Below are 17,864 nucleotides of genomic sequence, written 5' to 3'. Positions count from 1 at the left end.
GATTAAGGGTAGATTTACTTAAGTTGTTTACATAATTAGGATTGATGTTCATCGTGGCATCCACATTTAAGAGAAATGTAAGTCTGTAACATGTACACGCCGTTGATGGTTTTCAGAGCTTGAGTATCAGGGAGATAATGGCCTTCCTCATCAACGGGGTGACCATCTTGGTCTAGGATATTCTGTTAACTTCTGCTGAACCTACAAAGAGTATTTGAGGGTCAAAGGCCTTGGAAAATCAGGAGGAGAAACCATCTTAGCAGAGGCCTTTAACTGATTTGAACTGAATTCAGATCATCTTCTTTTGTTAAGGGGGTGATGAGAGTTGTCTGATTGTCTTCAGAAAATCGTGGGAGGATTGCCATCGGGAGGTAAGAGTTCCTGTTCTCTGTTGTAGTGGGCACTCTTTTGTAGAGATTGCTAAAGTTTTCTTAATTGTTTTTCCTTATGTTTCTCCTCATTGTCACTGGTCCATCTTTGTCCTTTATCTCTAAGATGAATCCTACCATCTAGAATTCCCCAAGTTTCCCCACAAAAATGGTACCTCACTTGTGTGGGCAGGCCTAGTGCCAGTGACAGGAAACTGCCCAAAACGCAACATGGACACATCACATTTTTCCACTGAAAAAAAAGTCCTCTTTTTTGCAGTGTCAGTATCTCAGTAGCTCTGGATTGTCGGGTCATATATGGATGATACAGCCATCTGTTTGCCCCAGGAGGTTCCCCAACTGGCCACTCTTCTCCTTTTGTATGTCCCTTACGGTCTTATACCACATTTTCCAAGCGGCAGCTGATGAGAATGGTCATCCCAGCCACCTTCTTAGATGCTGACAAAAAGTATTGTTTTGTATAGCCTTCAAAGTGGCGGTGCCTTTATTAAGGAGACGTGTTTCTTTCAAACAATAGAAATCGACTTCTAATCAAGTTAATTTGTGTCGTATTTATTTTAAACACAAAACCTAAAGTTAGTTTGAAGTTGTAATGATGTAATCACACTTACAGGGCCTTATCTTTCAAGAGGCAGTCAACTCTCAACATCGTTACAGTTCACTTTTCAGTTCCCCAAACACAACTGCACAAGAAAAAGTAACAAAATCCCCACCTCCAGAAAAAGGTTCTATATATTGAATCCTAATCACATACACTGAATCTTTATCAACAAAAAACGTATATAATTGTATTTTAAAAAAATGATAATTTATCCCAAAACTATTCCATCAATAATTCACAAAGATCACTTGTGCAATTTCCTAGTATATCCCAGCCACCCTCCTAATATTAAAAAAAAACTTAATTCATTCCATCACATTCGACCCATAAACCTCATATCATATCTCCATACCAACCTTAGCACATATGAATACACCACTCACTCGACTAAAATAACAGGTCAGTTGAAAAACCCTTAAAACATAATTAGAAAGAACACAAAAAATACTCTCAAAATAACATAATGATATAGAAATTATATTTCATGTTGTTGTCGATGTTTATCACAGATATAACGTTTGTTAAAAACATTCAGATATAATAAATACAACAATTTACCTAATTCAATGCTAAGAGTCTTACAAATTGTTACACTCAAACCGTTAACAGACAGTCGGGAGCGTCCCGGCCAAAAGGAGACACCCAGGATTTGTACAGGGGCCTCAACTTTGTGTACAATTTAAGAACAAATGTTATCAGGGGAAGCATGATGCCTAACAGAAGCCCTTGTCTGAATAACGCGAAAAACTAGACTTCAGTTGGAAAAGAATCATCATCATAGAGTGGGGTTTTCTCAGAAAAAAATGTCGTTTAAACATCCCCTTCTATAAATTTAAAAATGATCCTCATTAAAGCGTGTTTTAAAAGCATCTCTGAATCATAACAAATCCAGTTCATTATTTAAGACTAGCTGCCTGAAGCACCATATCTGAAGTATAAACATAACTATTTCACGATTTTCCAGTCACTTGGTGTACAAAATTACCTTATCGTCCTTTGTACTCTTACATGAAGCATAATGAAATCCACTGACACTGTAAACAGTGAACACACTTGTGTTCCATCTGGCACCCCATTCGATGGTAGAAGGTTCATCTCATAGGATCCCTGTACTTCTCCTAATAGAGGTAAGCTCTGTATTCTTTTAGAAAGCTGAGTGAGAGGGACTACTGAAAAAGATCTTGCAGAGAGAAGAGTAATCTCCAAAGTATCCCGACAATTTTCAACTAAGTTTTCAGGACCCCAAAGCAAGAATTAAAGTTGATAACACCACCACAAAAAGTCACCTTTATTTGAGGAATGTATCAGGGTTGTTCATTCTCTGAGCCTATTTTCCAAATAGTAAAACGAAAACACCAACATTTTGTATTGATATGTATGCATGAGATTTAAACAGGCCACAGCTAACTGTAAAGCAGCAAGCACTAAACACAAGTTACATTTTCGATAACAATGCTAGGTATGGCGATGACAGGTGTAGAAAGCCATAGAGAGGCTGCTGTAGGGAACAGAAGAGGAAATTGCAAGCCATGGGAGGATAAGTGGGTGCAATAATTGCACTTTTAGAGACTGTAAGTGACGCTGGACAGGGGAGGATATGGTTAATTCCAAATGAGTTAGATGAGGTGAAAAGAGTAGGTTGGAGAAAGACCACAATGCTTTGGGCTGGTAGAACGAGATATTTCACGATACACAGCAGTCAGAATTTAAACTGCTACAAAGTTTTACATGATAAAATGTTTTTTTTTCAGTTCTGTTTGGAAGCACAAAATGAGTAAGGCTGGAAAAATCAGAAATGGGATGGGATAGAGTTTCACAATTGGGTTCTGCTAAATTACAAGTTTGTGACATTTATCACACTTGTGGGTGTGCAACATGCCACAGCAACAACACTGTTGGCGTTTTGTATACAAAAAAGAGTATATGATTCGAGGGTGGGACCCATTTCTGTTCCTGGCTGCTCTGGAAGACATGATGAGAGTTCATTTCATATTTTCCTGCACCATGATGTTGGATGCCTCAGCTCAGAAGTCCCCCCCCCCCCATCCCATGTACTGCGATTACAAAAAAATCAGATAAGTATTGTTGTGGAAAAGGACTGCCGCTACAACCATATCTTTCTCCTATTTGAAATGGTGTGAGAGGCTGACTTTAGGCTCCAGTGGGTATACCAGGCGCATTCACAGACCAGACTCATCCTTCCATACCCACAATAGGGACTGCAGACCCAGGTCCTGCAGCATTGAATACGGACAAATCCCAATCAGAGCCGCAGCAGGCCTCCTATTCAGGCCTTGGACCATGGGCTCCAGACACCCACCATTGGTGTTGCAAGCTACCTAGAATGGCCTTCCACAAGCATGGGGAGGCTTCCCCTCCTTGAGGTGGAAATCTCCACCCATGTCCCCAGGCTGGGGTTGCCTCAGGATCAAGTTGGCAGCCAGTCAAAAGGCGAGCTACAGCATGTCCCTGCTTCTGCAGCTCAGCAGCCCATTGATGCTTTTGGGTCCAAGAGGTCTAAAGTGATCACTGTGAGAAAAGGCCTCCTTTGTCATGGTTAGCCCCCACTGTTTGCCTGGTATTTGATGTGGTCTTAAAGGTGTTAGTGCCCAGGGCCCCTGCTAACCAGGTTCCCTGGGCCAGATCTCTTTCCCAAAACAGTTGTGATGCATTGGCACAATTAGCAACACCTTTAGCCGCCACTTTAAGTACCTAGTAAATGGTACTTAGGTACCCAGGGCACGGGGTACTAAGGATAGGCTCCTGAGGGCAATAGCACAGATTGCGCCACCCTCTAGGGCCGTGCAATCCTAAAATGCAAACTCGACATGGCACACAGGCTCTGTGCCCTGTCCATTACACACTGCATGCAATATAGGTAAGTCACCCCTCTGGCAGGTCTTCCAGCTGTAAGGCACGGTACACTATATTGTATGTGTGGCCATAGATGCATGAGCACTGTGTCCTTGCTAAACCTGGGACATAGTAAGTGAACAAAGCAGCCATTTTAAATGCATGTGCTGGACACTGGTCAGTGCGAGTTTCACAACTACATGATGTCTTCCCTGAAATCTGGATTGTTTGGTATCAAACAACTCAGAATGGTAAATCCAAACTGGTACCAGTATTGGATTTATTGCAAAATGTACCCAAGGGCCACCTTAGAGGTAATCCCTGCAAAGCTAAGTAACACTGGCATCGTTGCTGGCTGGTCACAACCAGCCTGTCACCACCAGAAAAGATTCTGGAACCCTGGTGTGAGAGCTCCTGCTCTCTGGGTCCCAGAACAAAGCCCTTCCTGGATGGAGGTGTTACACCTCCTTCCTCAGGAATGTCTGCTGCCCTGCTAGTGAGCTTCTAAGGGCTTACCACCTTTGAAACTCAACTCCCAAGCCTGTTGCTAGCAGCAGATGGCCACCTCCATTGCAAACCCCCACTTTTGGCAGGAGCAATGGAGGGAAAACACACCTAGGACAGGAAGAGTGGACATCCCAGCTGGCACCACCCCTAGGGTGTTGCATGCAAGATGACCCCTCCCTTTCGTTTTCCTTCATCTTGCATGGTAGGAAAATAGCCCATCAGGGATAGGGAAGTCACCCCTGCTCACAGGAAGTGGTCACTTAGTGGGTAAAACCACCCTGAGGCAGCTGACCCGTTGTTCACTACTAGGAACTCCCCTAAATGTCCACTAATCCAGTATTTAGTGGGCATCCCTAGACCAGAGATTCAGATTCCAAGGACAAAAAGAAGACCAGCAACAAAGACAACCCAAGACTCGAGAGCTGAAATCCTTCTGCACCAGTAAGAAGGTGCCAAACCCTGCCTGCTGCATCCAGGACCCGACAATCCGTGCTGAGGGGTTGCTCGGACATTGGATGGATTCTAAGCCCCCTCTCCCCCCCCCCCCCCCCACCCCCCAGAGGACCTCCACACTTCTGAAGATCTCCCTCCAGAGTGAATGAATCATCTCCTGCAACAAAGACCAATAGACCAGTGAAGTCTAGTTCACTGACCGGATGCTGACCAAGGAACCAGATGCTGCAGCCAGCAAAGTGTGGCAAGTTTCTTGTCACTGCGACCTCCAGTTGCCGAACCGTGCCATAGCCTTAGTTACTGGTCACCCAACATTGGACACCCAGAAGGGCTGTCTACTCTGGACTGAAAAAGGACCAGGAGGAAGCCCCAGCCAAGAGACTTCAGAAAACACCAGGACCTCCCACCAGAGTGCCCCAGCTGACCTGCAAGCAACCCTCAAAGCAAACTACCTTCTGCTTCCCAGGGTACCTTTGCGCACAGCTTCTGGCTCACCGATTCACTGTGCACTCGGCCGCCCTGTGCCCTGCACCGAAGATCCAGCAGTGTTCTCTGGGTCCCCTACCGCTTGTGGCTTCGAATGTGCAAGGGGACCCGCAGGACTCACTATGAAGTCCACCTGTGCAGTGCTTTTCCAAGTGGTCTCCCACAGTGGCCTTGCACCAGCTCCAATGACTTTCTGCAGCTGCTCCCGCTGAAACCGGGAGCCACCAGAATTTCTCCAGCTGATCCACACGGCCCTCCAACTACCTCCACCTCTCTACAAATGTATACTTTTTGTAAACACATTGCCTGATTTTATATGCATCTTTAAAGTATTTCTCCATTGATTCCTATGGTGCGTATTTACGCTCAGGTCTGAGATTTTTTCTAAACTTTAAAAGTTCATAACTTCTAACGTACTTACCCGATTTTGATGTTCTTGGTTTTAAAAGTTTCATAGAAATCTGAAATATGTTTGTAAATTGGTTTCAAGATATTCTTTTGAGTGTGTGTTGCTTTATTCGTACAACAAATGCTTTGCAGTTCTCCTAGCTTAGCCTAACTGTTCAACCAAGCTGCCATAAAAGTGAGAGCATTAGGTGGTCTAGTTTTTTCCTCTGTAAACCAACGTGTGGTTGCCAGACCCTTTACAGTGTGTGCCTGGTTTTGCACCCTACATAGACGGCCAGCCTCCTACATTCACTTTAAAGGAATTGGAATGTTCAAAACAGGTTGGATACCTGAATATTTCAGCTAGGAATAATAGAACCAAACTCTGGTCCAGTTCTATGTTGCTGGTTTTTGGACCTGGGGCCATGATTAAGAGAGATGGACAAGGGTAGTCATAATAAGCTGCTAGAGGTGAAATTCCTAGACCGGCACTAGAAGAACCAAAGTGAAAGCCTTTGTCAAGAATGTTTTCTTTAAACATGAACAAACGTTAAAGATTCAAAGATAATCAGATACTGTCAGAGTTCTGACAATAAACCATGCCAATTAGCAGTCCAACAGCATTATTACCATGAGCCCCTATGCAGTTTCCAGGAAAACAAAGTCTTTGGATTCCAGGGAAGTATGATTACAGAGCAGAATTAATGGAAGAGTGCCACCAAAAGTTGACATTCCCAGACATTGAAAAGATTGACAAATTGCAAGCATTTTCTTGATTTTATGGCTCGTGGTGTGTGGCAGTTTTTAATTTTCAGAACAATTTGTCTGGTTAATTCTGATAATGAACAAGACTTGTCAGAGCTAGTTATGCAACCCCTCACAGTCAGTGTTCAGCTTCTTAGAGTGACAAGTGATGTTCAGCCACACAAGATAAAGCAATAACAGATCTGTGATGCCCTTCGATATCTGAGGTTGCACACTCCATACACTAAGTAGCTCATGATGTATCTAACCTTCACCAACAGGTGCAGGAAACCCACTGAATTCCATCTGTAAAGGGGATTGGAGAATGCAATTATTTCCTATGAATGAGGAATTCCTGTAAGTGTGGATCATAAAATTGCATTGGTTAAGTCCTTGCCCTTTGTACATACCGCTTTCACTACTTCTAATTGAATATTTTAGTGGGGTTCTAGTAGCAGACCCATCAGGATCAGCAACCTCCTTGGCAGAGTGCCAAGAAGATAAGCTTGAATATCTAGAGAAGCTAAAAGTAATAATGTTTCCATAGGTATGGAGGACGGGAAGCATTAACAATGGAACAGTCCAACCTTGCCTGCCTTCCAGACAGAACCAAACACAACACCTGGCCTTCACTTTACATGCAGTCCGGAGTAGTGCTCATGGCTGACAGGTTCTTTGGTGAGGACTGAGGAAAGGGTGGGCTCCTCTCTGGAGGACCTAACTTACAGCCAGGAACAACGATTTCCTGACCACTGGCTCTTGTCTAGGTGCCTGAGAGTTGTTCTTAGAGAAGTAGTCTGCTGGTAAAGATGCTTTAGTGGGGGTCCTAGAAAGGGTCCAATGTGATGGAAAGACCTCCTGAAATGGAACACATTCTCATCCAGTACATTCACAGGTAACCAAATCGAAGACCTGCCTTGGGCACATAGAGGTCCTGCTGTCAGTGTACTCTATGCACCATCCAGGCCTGACATTGAATCAGCCACAAGGGAACCCTGGCTCCTGTTGACAGAGACTTCATGCTACTGGAAGCCCTAGGGCACAGTCTCCAAAGGTCACACTTAGTGGTCACTTTGAAGGGGTGGAAAGAGAAGCTCCTGGTCTTCTCAGCCTTCCATGCAGAGAAATCCAGCCTGCCAGAAAGGCTCAGGGCTGCTGCCTCTCAACACACAGGGGTCAAGGCCTGGCTCCTGCCTGCTGTGGTGGGTGTCAGATAGATTTTTGCAGTAGCAGTCATCCTCCATTGGGGTCAGGTTCCTAGTTGCCTAGTTCCATGTGACTGGGCCGGGTATGAAGACTTGTTTGGTCCTGCCTTGGCAAATATGTGTCCTCCTGTGTGGGACAGTGGCAGACCTGGCTGCTTCTGTTGATTATGGAACAGCTTGCCCGTCTGGTACCATGGGTGGGGCTCCTGGTCCAAGCCCCTAGAAACTTTTAACTGTTGAGTTGTATCCAAGAGGGGAAGCCTGATGGGATGTTAGGCAGTCTTACTGTACATGTGGGGTTGCTTTCCTCCCACCTCTCATGCAGTTGCAAGGGGGTGAACTTTACATACGTTTCTTTGATTCTCAGCAGTGGATCACCTGGTTCATGTGTCAATGAAGAATGGAACACTATATGAGAATAGTGGTGAACTGCTGGACACACTGATAAACAACATTTTAAACACACTTGTGTCCCAGGTTCATCCAGGGGCTATGCCTGTCTCATGGTCACTTGAACATCAATAACCCTGGAGCATTCCAGGTATGCAGCTAAGGCAGTTGCAGGGGACTTTGCTACCTTTGTCACCCCAAAGTCATATCCCAGTTGCCTTTCACAAGACCCCCAGTGCTAGCATGTAGATACACGACTGGCATGCCTGGCCTTCTTATGAAAGGGCAGACACCTGTTCAGGGTATGAAAGCCAGGGGCCCCTGACTGTGTGCCACATGTGGCTGCCAGTGGTATGCCACATGTTGTCAAGACAGATCCGGCCAATGGACAAGAATGGGTGTGCCAACACTGAGACCTGTATACAAAACATCACCAGCCAAGCAGGTACAATAGATTTTGCCCACCACTATTCCAAACCCCTGAGGATAGCATTAATAATTATTTCTCCTTTTCTGGATTTCATTTGGGTAATATTCTTGCTCTGGGTCATACGTCAATCACAGGCACTCTTTTTTGGATTGCATCGTATAAACTGGGGAAAGGTTAACTGTTTCTCAAATAATCTTTGATGATAAAAAATGATGTCTATAGGCTGCACTTCAGGGATGCCAAATGGGTTTTATGGATGCCTCTCTACGCTGATATCTCTGTTTCAGTTATACAAGAACAGAACCTAGACTGGATTTCTGAAATCTGGTTCCAAAATAAATTACTTCACTCCGAAGAATCACTTTCAGTATAGAGTCTAATTTAGGACCATTTGTATGCATTATTCCATTCACAATATATATATATATATATATATATATATATATATATATATATATATATATATATATATATATATATATATATATATATATATATATATATATATATATATATATAGTGTGAACATAGCTAAAATGCACTTGACCGGTGTACCAGGACAAAGGCAAGGATACATTAAACCAGTGATTTGAGACTTAGCTAGTCTGTGGCCTGGGAATTGTGTTCATCACTTTCTGGATAAGGAGCAGGGTTGGGCAGTCTTGAAGGCTATGGGAATGTGAAAAGGCCTGTTGCCTTATTTTTACACTACTTTATTTAAAATCTGATGGTGTCCTGGCTGTGGCTCCGCTCAGAGCCTCCGGAGGTGGTGGGCTAGTCTGCCAGATAGGTGTGGTTGCATGTCGTAATAACTTTGTAAATGATGCAGCTGTTTTTTAAGATGATGTAGACTGGCAAAGGTGGCCTTTGGTATTCCATTAGGATGGGGTGAAGTGATGATGTTTCTTCAGGCACTGGGTGAGACGTGCAGCATCATGTAGGATGGCTTAAAGTGGAACTACTGTGGAGTTAGGGAGGCAATGCAGCAGGGTGTTTCTGCCATCCAGATGCAGCAATATGAGGGCTTGAACTGCAGTTCAGAAGCATGTACTATGCCCTTAATTAGGGGCCGGTGTGGAGTCTGGCAAGCCATGGAGCAGGCCGTTTCAATCAACTAGATGTAAAAATGTGGATGTTTCTACCGTCTAAATTCGATAATGAACAGCAGTTTTGAAGTTACTTTCCTGAAGATATAGTTTCACTTTCTTCAGTAAAGAGAGCTAGTACTAGACTGGCCCTGTTTCCATGCCAAGTTTTCCTTCAGAGTGACGTTGGATGAGTCCAGGTGATGTGCACTGGGTGGAATTTAGGCTTTGAGCCTTCATGGTCCATATCATTGAGCCAGAGTTATACTATTTCTTGCTTGTTGTTTTTGCCAAGTATTATTAATTTGGTCTTAGTGGGATTGAGCTTCAGGTATGTGCTGGACATCCAGGTCTAGGTGAATGAAGTGAAGGACACTTTCAGGTTTCCGTCCATCAGAGCACATATCATGTCTTGTATGCTGTTTTCTGTCATTAGCCTGTGTCATTAGTCCCTCTGTATTGTCCATTGAGCCCTCCATTGTATTTGACCCATGCCTCTACCAGAAATGCTGCCTTCTTGCCCTTACTGAGCTATGTATTGAGATTAAACACATAACTAATGTTGCTTCTGAGGTGGGTAATTGTCTGTATAGAGTCTAAAATTTTGAACTCTTGAGTTTACAAATCCAAGATATCCATTTTGCATTGCAAAAATCCATCAAAATGTTGATGTTTTTGACTTCCACATCATGACTCTTTAGACCAGCATACACACATGAACATTTGGTTCTTTTAATTTGTGTCATCCAGTAGCAAAACTGCTACTGTGAAGGTGTCAACATGCATGCCAACTAATTCTACCATTGGATAGAGCATCCATTTACAATCCTCAGAAGTTGCAAACTGCCTAAGTGTCCTATATCATATACACCTTTCTTTGACACTAGTTTACTTAAATACTGTTGGGTTTGCTGCATATATAGTAAATTGTACCACTAGGGAAATCTCCAAAATCATAGGGGAATGGTGGAAAAAGGAGCTGTATTGATTTATCCCATGTATGGAGATTTGTAATAGATCCATCAATACCCTAGTTCACAGACGTGTTGGGGGTTCTCGTAGATAATATAAATGCCAAGTTTGCTGCAACACGAAAATGGTGGGTTTCTGGCTCTCAGGCTTGAATTCATATCCAAGTCACACTCCCAATACTATGTGCATTAATACCGATGTGCCTTTGCGCGCAGTCTTCAAACAAGTCATCCAAGTTTCAAAGCCAATGGAGTTGCAGTGGTGTGCTTTAAAATTGTCAGTAACAATATCAGTGTACGTCCTGAGGAGATAGGCAAGCATTGTCAAAGCCAAAATGTCTAGCCCATAAAAACCAGTTGGCTTTGTTGGTATTTTTTCTTTTCTAGACAACTCAGCTTTGTAAAGAGAGCAATACGTTACAATCGATTCTCTATACAGTTGACTGAAACAGCTGTGACAACTTTATCACTGGAAGTGAAAAGTAGGATAAAATCAGAGGATTTTAGGGACGTTATTGGTTGCAAATAAGTTTAAATCAGACAGTTATCTCATAATTTACAGCTAAGAAGTCAAGTGCCTAAAAACCCTATACGGTCCAAACACATACACCATAAAAAGCATAAAGCGTGTCATGTCAGCCCTGCCACTAAAAACTCCAACTCCTTGCCTGCCTGTTGAGGGTGGCCTCAAAAATATATGAAGGAGACTGCTCTCATCCCATGCCAGGGATACTAAAAGAATCAACAACAGAGAAAACTCCCTGTTCCACATGAATAAGAAGAGTCAAAGATCCTTGAGTGTGAATTTTTTTCCAGCTAGCTTGCCATTTCCACCAGCTACCTTGCCTTCAGCCTTTTGTCAGGTTTCCACAGTCCCACAAGACAGTTACTACAATCCCAAAAGAGTACACAGAGGCACTGAGGGCTTTCCCTGTTATGGAAATATACAGTGGCATTTGGAGACTGAGAGGCATGTTTAACTTAAGTGACCTTATTTCAAGGTAATTTAGAGAAAATACAGTAATATATGTTATAGGAAATTGGGTTAATGGTTGAGGCGGTAAAAACCTACTCAAGTAGCAACCACAGTTCTTGTCAGGGTGAAACACCAAGCAAACCCCAAATTAATCTGTGCTTAATCCTCTGGTAGATTAGCACAAAAGCAGTTAGGCTTAACATAGAGGAAATGCATAAAGTAATTATGCAGCATACAAACAGTAATAAAGTAAAAACACCACACAAGAAAAATCCCACACCAACTTAGAAAAATAGAGTAGAATTTCATAAATGATTTGACACCAACATACGAAAATCCAATTAGTAGGACTGGATGCAGTTTCAAAGATTTAGGTAACAAATGGTGCTTAAGAGCACAAAGCGCTAACTGTGGTTATTTGGTTGCGCCGGACAGGAAAAAAGTCAAAAGTTCAGGCCGATCCCGATGGAGCATGGGCCGGATGCAGAGATAAAGGTAAGCCGGCTGAACAAAGTAGCTCAAATCTTGGTTGTAGTGCATTGCGAGGTCCAACGTGGAGGCTGCATTGCGCAGTTGCGGGTCCAAGAAGCTATGGGGCTGCGATGTGAGGTTGTGTGTTGAGGATGCATTGCACAGCAGTGTTTCCAAGGAACTGCAGTGTGAGTTCCTGTGCCAAGACTGTAGCGTGCAGCTGCAGATCAGAGGAATGACAGGGCTACAGAGGATGTGAGATTGTGCTGTATCGAGAATGTGTCCAGTTGCAGCGATTCTGAAGAGCTGTAAGGTCCTGGTCAGGGATGCATTGAAAAGTGGTGTACCTTCAGGTCCACTTCCAAGGGTCCAGGACGAGCGTGGCACCGCTTCGAGGCAGGACTCACAAAAGGCAGAATCCAGGTGCAGAGCACAGGGTTGAAGGTGATTAGAGCCTTTGCTGTCCAGGAAGCCAGCCAATTAGCACTCGGACTCACTCTGGTGACTCTGGGTTAAAGATGAAGGTCCAATTCTTCTCACTCAGGCAACAGGGCCTCAGACTAGCATTCCCTCTTGCAGCAGAGCAGCAAAGAAGTCCTTCTTCTGAGTATTCCACAGGTCCAGATGAGTACTGATGAGTTGGGTCTGAGGGCCCACTATTTATACCGGGTGCTAACTTTGAAGTGGGAGACATTTCTAGAGTCCATCCCCTACTGAGGTGTCTGGAATTTCCTGTCTCCCTACCCTGACCCCACCTTGTCTGAGTCACAAAAGACTAGTGTGAAACCCTTTGTGAGTGTGCTAAGGCAGAGTCTTTGTGATGTGCAAATGTGGAAGGTGACAGCTCCGCCCCCTATCAAATCAGAGATGGCCTGTCCTGCCAACACCTATTCCCTCTTTGTCTCACTGTCTGGGAGTAATACACAAAGACCAGCTGCCAGCTACACCTAGTCATATGACCCGGATGCAGGCTGCAGTGGTTGAGACAAGAAAATGGCAACTTTTTTCAAAAAAGCAACACTTCTGAATTGTGACTTAAAATCCAACTGTACCATTGAAGGTGTTTTTTAAAAACACAATTCTTACGAGACCAAACTCGACATTCCTACTCGCTCCCATTTGAAAGTTATAACTTATTAAATGTATTAACACAGCCTATGGGATAGCTGTGTCTCACAGTAGTGAAAAACAAATGTCCAACTTGTTAAATACATAGCACCCTGCCCTCTACAATGTGTATGACCTACTGTATCAGTGACGTTTATGCATTCAAAGGTTTAGGCCTGGCAAAAGGTTTATTTTGCCACGTCGAAATAGCAGTTTAAAACTGCACACACAGGTACGTATGACAGACCTGAGATACGTTTAAAAGACCTACTCAGTTGGGTGGCAAAATCAGTGCTTCAGGCCCACTAGTAGCATCTAATTTACAGGTCGTGGGAACAGGTAGAATCACTTTATTATGGAAGGAGCACAAGCACTTTAGCACTGGCTAGCAGTGGTAAAGGGTGCAGAGTCCTAGGGCCAGCAAAAGTAAAATCAGCAAAAACGTAGGATTAAAGGCAAAAGGTTGGTGGAAAATAGCGCCAAGGATATCAGGTCCAACATATGCAAAGATAACTCACAATACATTAGCATCTGATGTGTATCATTGAGACAAAGGCTGCATTTTCACAGCTGAAATGACAGTGCACCAATATGAAAGGAGTGACTTTCTCTTAACTGCCTCCCATCACAGCAATTAGACAAGTCTTTTGTGCACGAAAAGTCAGACTTCACACTGATGCTGCAAAGCTCTCAAGCTTCCAAGGTCCATGTGTGAATATCCCATCCAATCGAGTTTGTGTACTGTGCATTTGAGGACTTGATTTTCTAGTGGAATAAATAAAAAAGCAATCCACCCCCCCCCCCCCCCCCCACCACCCCAAAAAAAAAAAAGTTACAAAACTTGATTAGCTGAGCTGCACACACATATGGAATATGAAAACTTCCTAGCTCTGGTTGTGTGTGTTGAGAGAGTGAGAGCACTGTAAGATTTTTCTAAGAGAGAACATTCCTATATCGCATGCCTTGGCTGTGGTAAAGTCACTGAGTCACAATGACACATCTGTTAAACTGTGCAAATAAGTAGGGGGTGAGCGTACATGAGGGAATGGAGTCTAGAATGAGGACTGAAAAGTTCAACGAATAGTACATCTCACTGACTCTGATTCATACAAATAGCGCCTTGTAGTGATTGGGTGAGAAGGAACAGCCTTCTCAGTACGTTTTCCTCCGCTCTTACCTCCCATTAGCGCTCCAGTGAGTTGGCCACTCAGACAGCAGCTGGTTCGTAGGACACGCAACTCAGGCAGCTGTGAGGCGCTGCAGCAGAGCATGGTCCCGGCCACAGACTTTGGTCGTAGGGACAGCATTCTAGAGAGCTGTGCTCTGACCCCTGTTTCCAAATAAACCTACTTGTTTGATGTATACCCATGGTTTCACAGCGCCACAATGTTCTGGTATGTTGAGGAATCATCACTACAATTGGTTTCACTTGTGATGTGCACATGAGGACAGTACCAGTGCAGTGAAATTATGGTGTGTGTGGAAAGCCGGCATGACATGTTACTCTTGGGCCTATGGTGGCACTGAATATGGTAAGAAATGCATTTGATAATCAAGGTTTATGTAATGAATTCAACCATTTTTAGATACAATCCACAGTTGTGTTCCTCGGGTGGCTTAATTGCTGTATTTCTTTCTCATCAGTTATTTAAATTGGCTGGCGGCACTCATGAAATGGTTAAAAAGAAAACTGTTTTAGGTAGCTGACAGCGGTGGGTGGTGCTCACAACACCAGGAGGCTTGGGGGACAGAATGGCACACGGGATAGTTTTTATTAAAGAGTGGAGCAGTGAGAGATAGGAAGATAAAATAGTACTTCAAATGTACTGCAGTGCAACGTCTAACGTTGGCTGTGAAAAGACACATGCCATCCAATCAAAACGTGATGAGTCGGTAATGATCCTGTGCAGGACATGCACAAGAATATGGAGGGATGCTACCAAATCTGGAGCAGGAGTCTGTAATAGACAAGAAAGCCATCTAGTACAAAAGAACTAACCTAACACCCACTCTATGTATTGTTTTGTTGACAGTAGGCCTTCGACAACAGCGCCAAAAATGAGTTGGGAAATACTTGCCCCCTCTTCTTGATTTAACACAAAGCCTTCTTGAATCGTTCTTTTTTAAATCTCCGAGTAAGCTAATAAGAGTACCCCGTGGCCTTTTAAAAAGAATAATTCTATGTATGTATGTATGTAGTGAATGCTAGTGCAGTTTGTTTTTAATTAACATTGTTTTGAAACTTGTATCCCACAAGGCACGCACACAGAAGCAAATGTTAATACCACGGAACTGCCTTCCAAACATTTTTTGAGTGAAAGTGAGACTTCCAGACCAGAATCCTATAGGGCTACCACCCTGCAGTATTTTCCGGTCTTTGGTGTGTGAATTCCTAACACAGTTTTTTAAACAAGAGGTTGCTATTGTAACCACATTCATCTCTCCTACCACTTTCTTATCCATCACGTTGTGGACAAGCATGTGGAAGTCCAGAGGCACAACGACGCATACAGGAGTATTTTTCCGCATTATGCCTGCAGTTGCCGACTCTACTGTCTTCTTATAATAGTGCAACGCCAACAAATCCATCTGTCTGCAGTAGATAAATACCAGGGTTCAGATGTTGACCTGCTTCACAAGTTCATCCGTAAGCAACCTGTGATCTGAAGCGTTACAGAAAGCTCCATTCTAGTTTAGCGCAATCATGGCAAATGTGCCGGACACGTGGGTCAGTTACTTCGCCATTCTCAGCTTCTTACAAAGAACCATTAAAAAAGTATCAAACCGTGCCACCTTGTTAAGGGCCCAAACTAACAGTGATAAACACATTTTACACTGTGTGCACGTGGAGGAATGTAGTTAATAATACTTAGACATTTTTGTCTCAGAGGATATTTCAGGCTATGATATTCTGACATATAGCCAAGCCTTGTGGACTCTTGCAAGAACTGAACGGGAAGTTCTTGTTTCAAAACAAAATAAAAGGCCTAATTTATGCATCCAGTGGCGCAGCAGGTGCCTTGCTGCGCCACCCTGCACTACTGGGAAAGCGCAGAAATGCACTGTGTGCCGTATCTACAAGATACGGCACATTTCTGTCCTCTACCCCTGCACTGGTGCACAAATTGCTGCCTAGCACCAGTGCAGGCACTCTTGCATCATGGTGCAAGGATGCCTGCATTGCAAGAATTATTGTTTTTGTGCAGGAAGGGACACCTTCCTGAACAAAAACAAACACAAGAGGTGTTTATCTCTTTCTATATGAGCTGCAGAATGCAGCACACATAGAAAGAGGAGACATGGACAGAAATGAAGATATTTCTCCCTGTTACACTATTGCTCGTCACCCCTGAGGTCGGGTAGGAATCTGACACATTCCCAGACTTGTAAGTCATGAAGTGCTTCAGATCCTCTGGGTTCCATGGGTATTGTGTGGGAACACCTCAAGCAACACCCATAGAACCCCCCCTTTCACACAGTGTTGTGCATGCATTGGGTCCATATTTACAAGGCCATGAAATGCCAAGCAAGGTGGCTTTGCCTGGCCTTGCAAATATAGGCTGGCACATTTTTGCCTTTTTCTTTATTAAACAAAGGCCAGTTAGTTACCTCTCAGTGCAGAGAAAATACCAGTTGGTAATAAGAAAATAGTGCGGAAAAAAGCATATCAGCGGTGCTTTCAAGGGTGGTGCATACATGGAGTCCAGGCATTGTGTGTTCCTTAAGTGTGTAGGACAACCTTATTCTTTTTGTCATATTAAATATTATAATAAGGCATGATGTCAATGAACCTTTTCATCAGTTCATCAATTTCCCTTACCATAGGTATCATTGCTGCCATAATTGTGGTCCTGGCCTGCCTCCTGGTAGTGATTATGCGTTACATGTACCGGCACAAGGGCACCTACCAAACCAACGAAGACAAGGGCACAGAGTACGCTGAGACTGACGATGATCCCTCACTCCTTGAAGACGTGGGCGATAGCAAGAAGGAATATTTTATCTGAAAGAATTGTAACAAGGGTGTGTCTTTACTTCTTTCAGCTCTACGCTGCAACACTACATCAAACATGAAAGATTAAACTAGTAGAGGTTGGGTTGGTATTTTGTTTACCAGAAGACAAGTAGTACAAATCAAACTTTGCATAAGATGGTTGAGTTAGAATTGCGGGACTTGGGTATAAATTGAATAGGAGTTCTCAACTTGAATAATTTCCAAATAAAAAGATATGTTGCAGTCCTCAAAAAAGGAAATCTCCATTCAGCACATGCATGGCACTTGGTGTGTGAAAGACGTTACTCTTCCTGGGGATACCTTTTGCGAATGGAACAATTCAGTGCCTAAAAATCATCGAATCTCATTGTATGCGCAGGAATATGTTAAGTTTGTTTTTATGTTCATCATAAGATTACTTTTTACAAATGGTCGTTTTGGTTGTTTTCTTTTTCCAAACAAGTAAAAACTAAGATTGTTTTCTAAACTGGGTTTCTACATGTAATGTTTACTGTGTAGATTGTTCACTGTGATTTATAATTAACTATGAAACAAAGTTAAAAACTGTTGTGTTCATAGAAGTGATAACCACAAATGAATGAGTGTAACCTCAGCATGCAGGCCATCTAGCCTAGGATAACTATGCCTAAATGTGTAGAACTATAGATGGGTATCTGTCCACAACGAAAGCGACATTCACTGCGGGGTTCCGAGTGACTGAGAGAGTGAAGATTGATTTATCTAGGATGTCCTTTAGAATCGTTGGAGGGAAAATGTTTACTTTGCTGATAGATACCTCTCTAGAATTTCTATTT

At 43.3% G+C, this 17,864-nt stretch overlaps 1 protein-coding gene across 2 annotated transcripts in view; it reads left to right on the top strand.

The window, feature by feature from the left end:
- LOC138285078 (glycophorin-C-like) overlaps positions 1-17,864 on the top strand; it is a 234,466-nt gene that overhangs the window by 174,320 nt on the left and 42,282 nt on the right. For both annotated transcript variants that reach the window (XM_069224595.1, XM_069224596.1), the window contains exon 3: positions 16,881-17,078. In XM_069224595.1, coding sequence (XP_069080696.1) covers positions 16,881-17,062 — 182 coding nt within the window. In that variant the 3' untranslated portion in view covers positions 17,063-17,078. The remainder of the gene's footprint in view (positions 1-16,880; positions 17,079-17,864) is intronic.

Source organism: Pleurodeles waltl, chromosome 3_1, assembly GCF_031143425.1.
Source record: "Pleurodeles waltl isolate 20211129_DDA chromosome 3_1, aPleWal1.hap1.20221129, whole genome shotgun sequence".
Taxonomy (NCBI): Eukaryota; Metazoa; Chordata; class Amphibia; order Caudata; family Salamandridae; genus Pleurodeles; species Pleurodeles waltl.
This window is presented reverse-complemented; position numbering and strand designations above follow the sequence as displayed.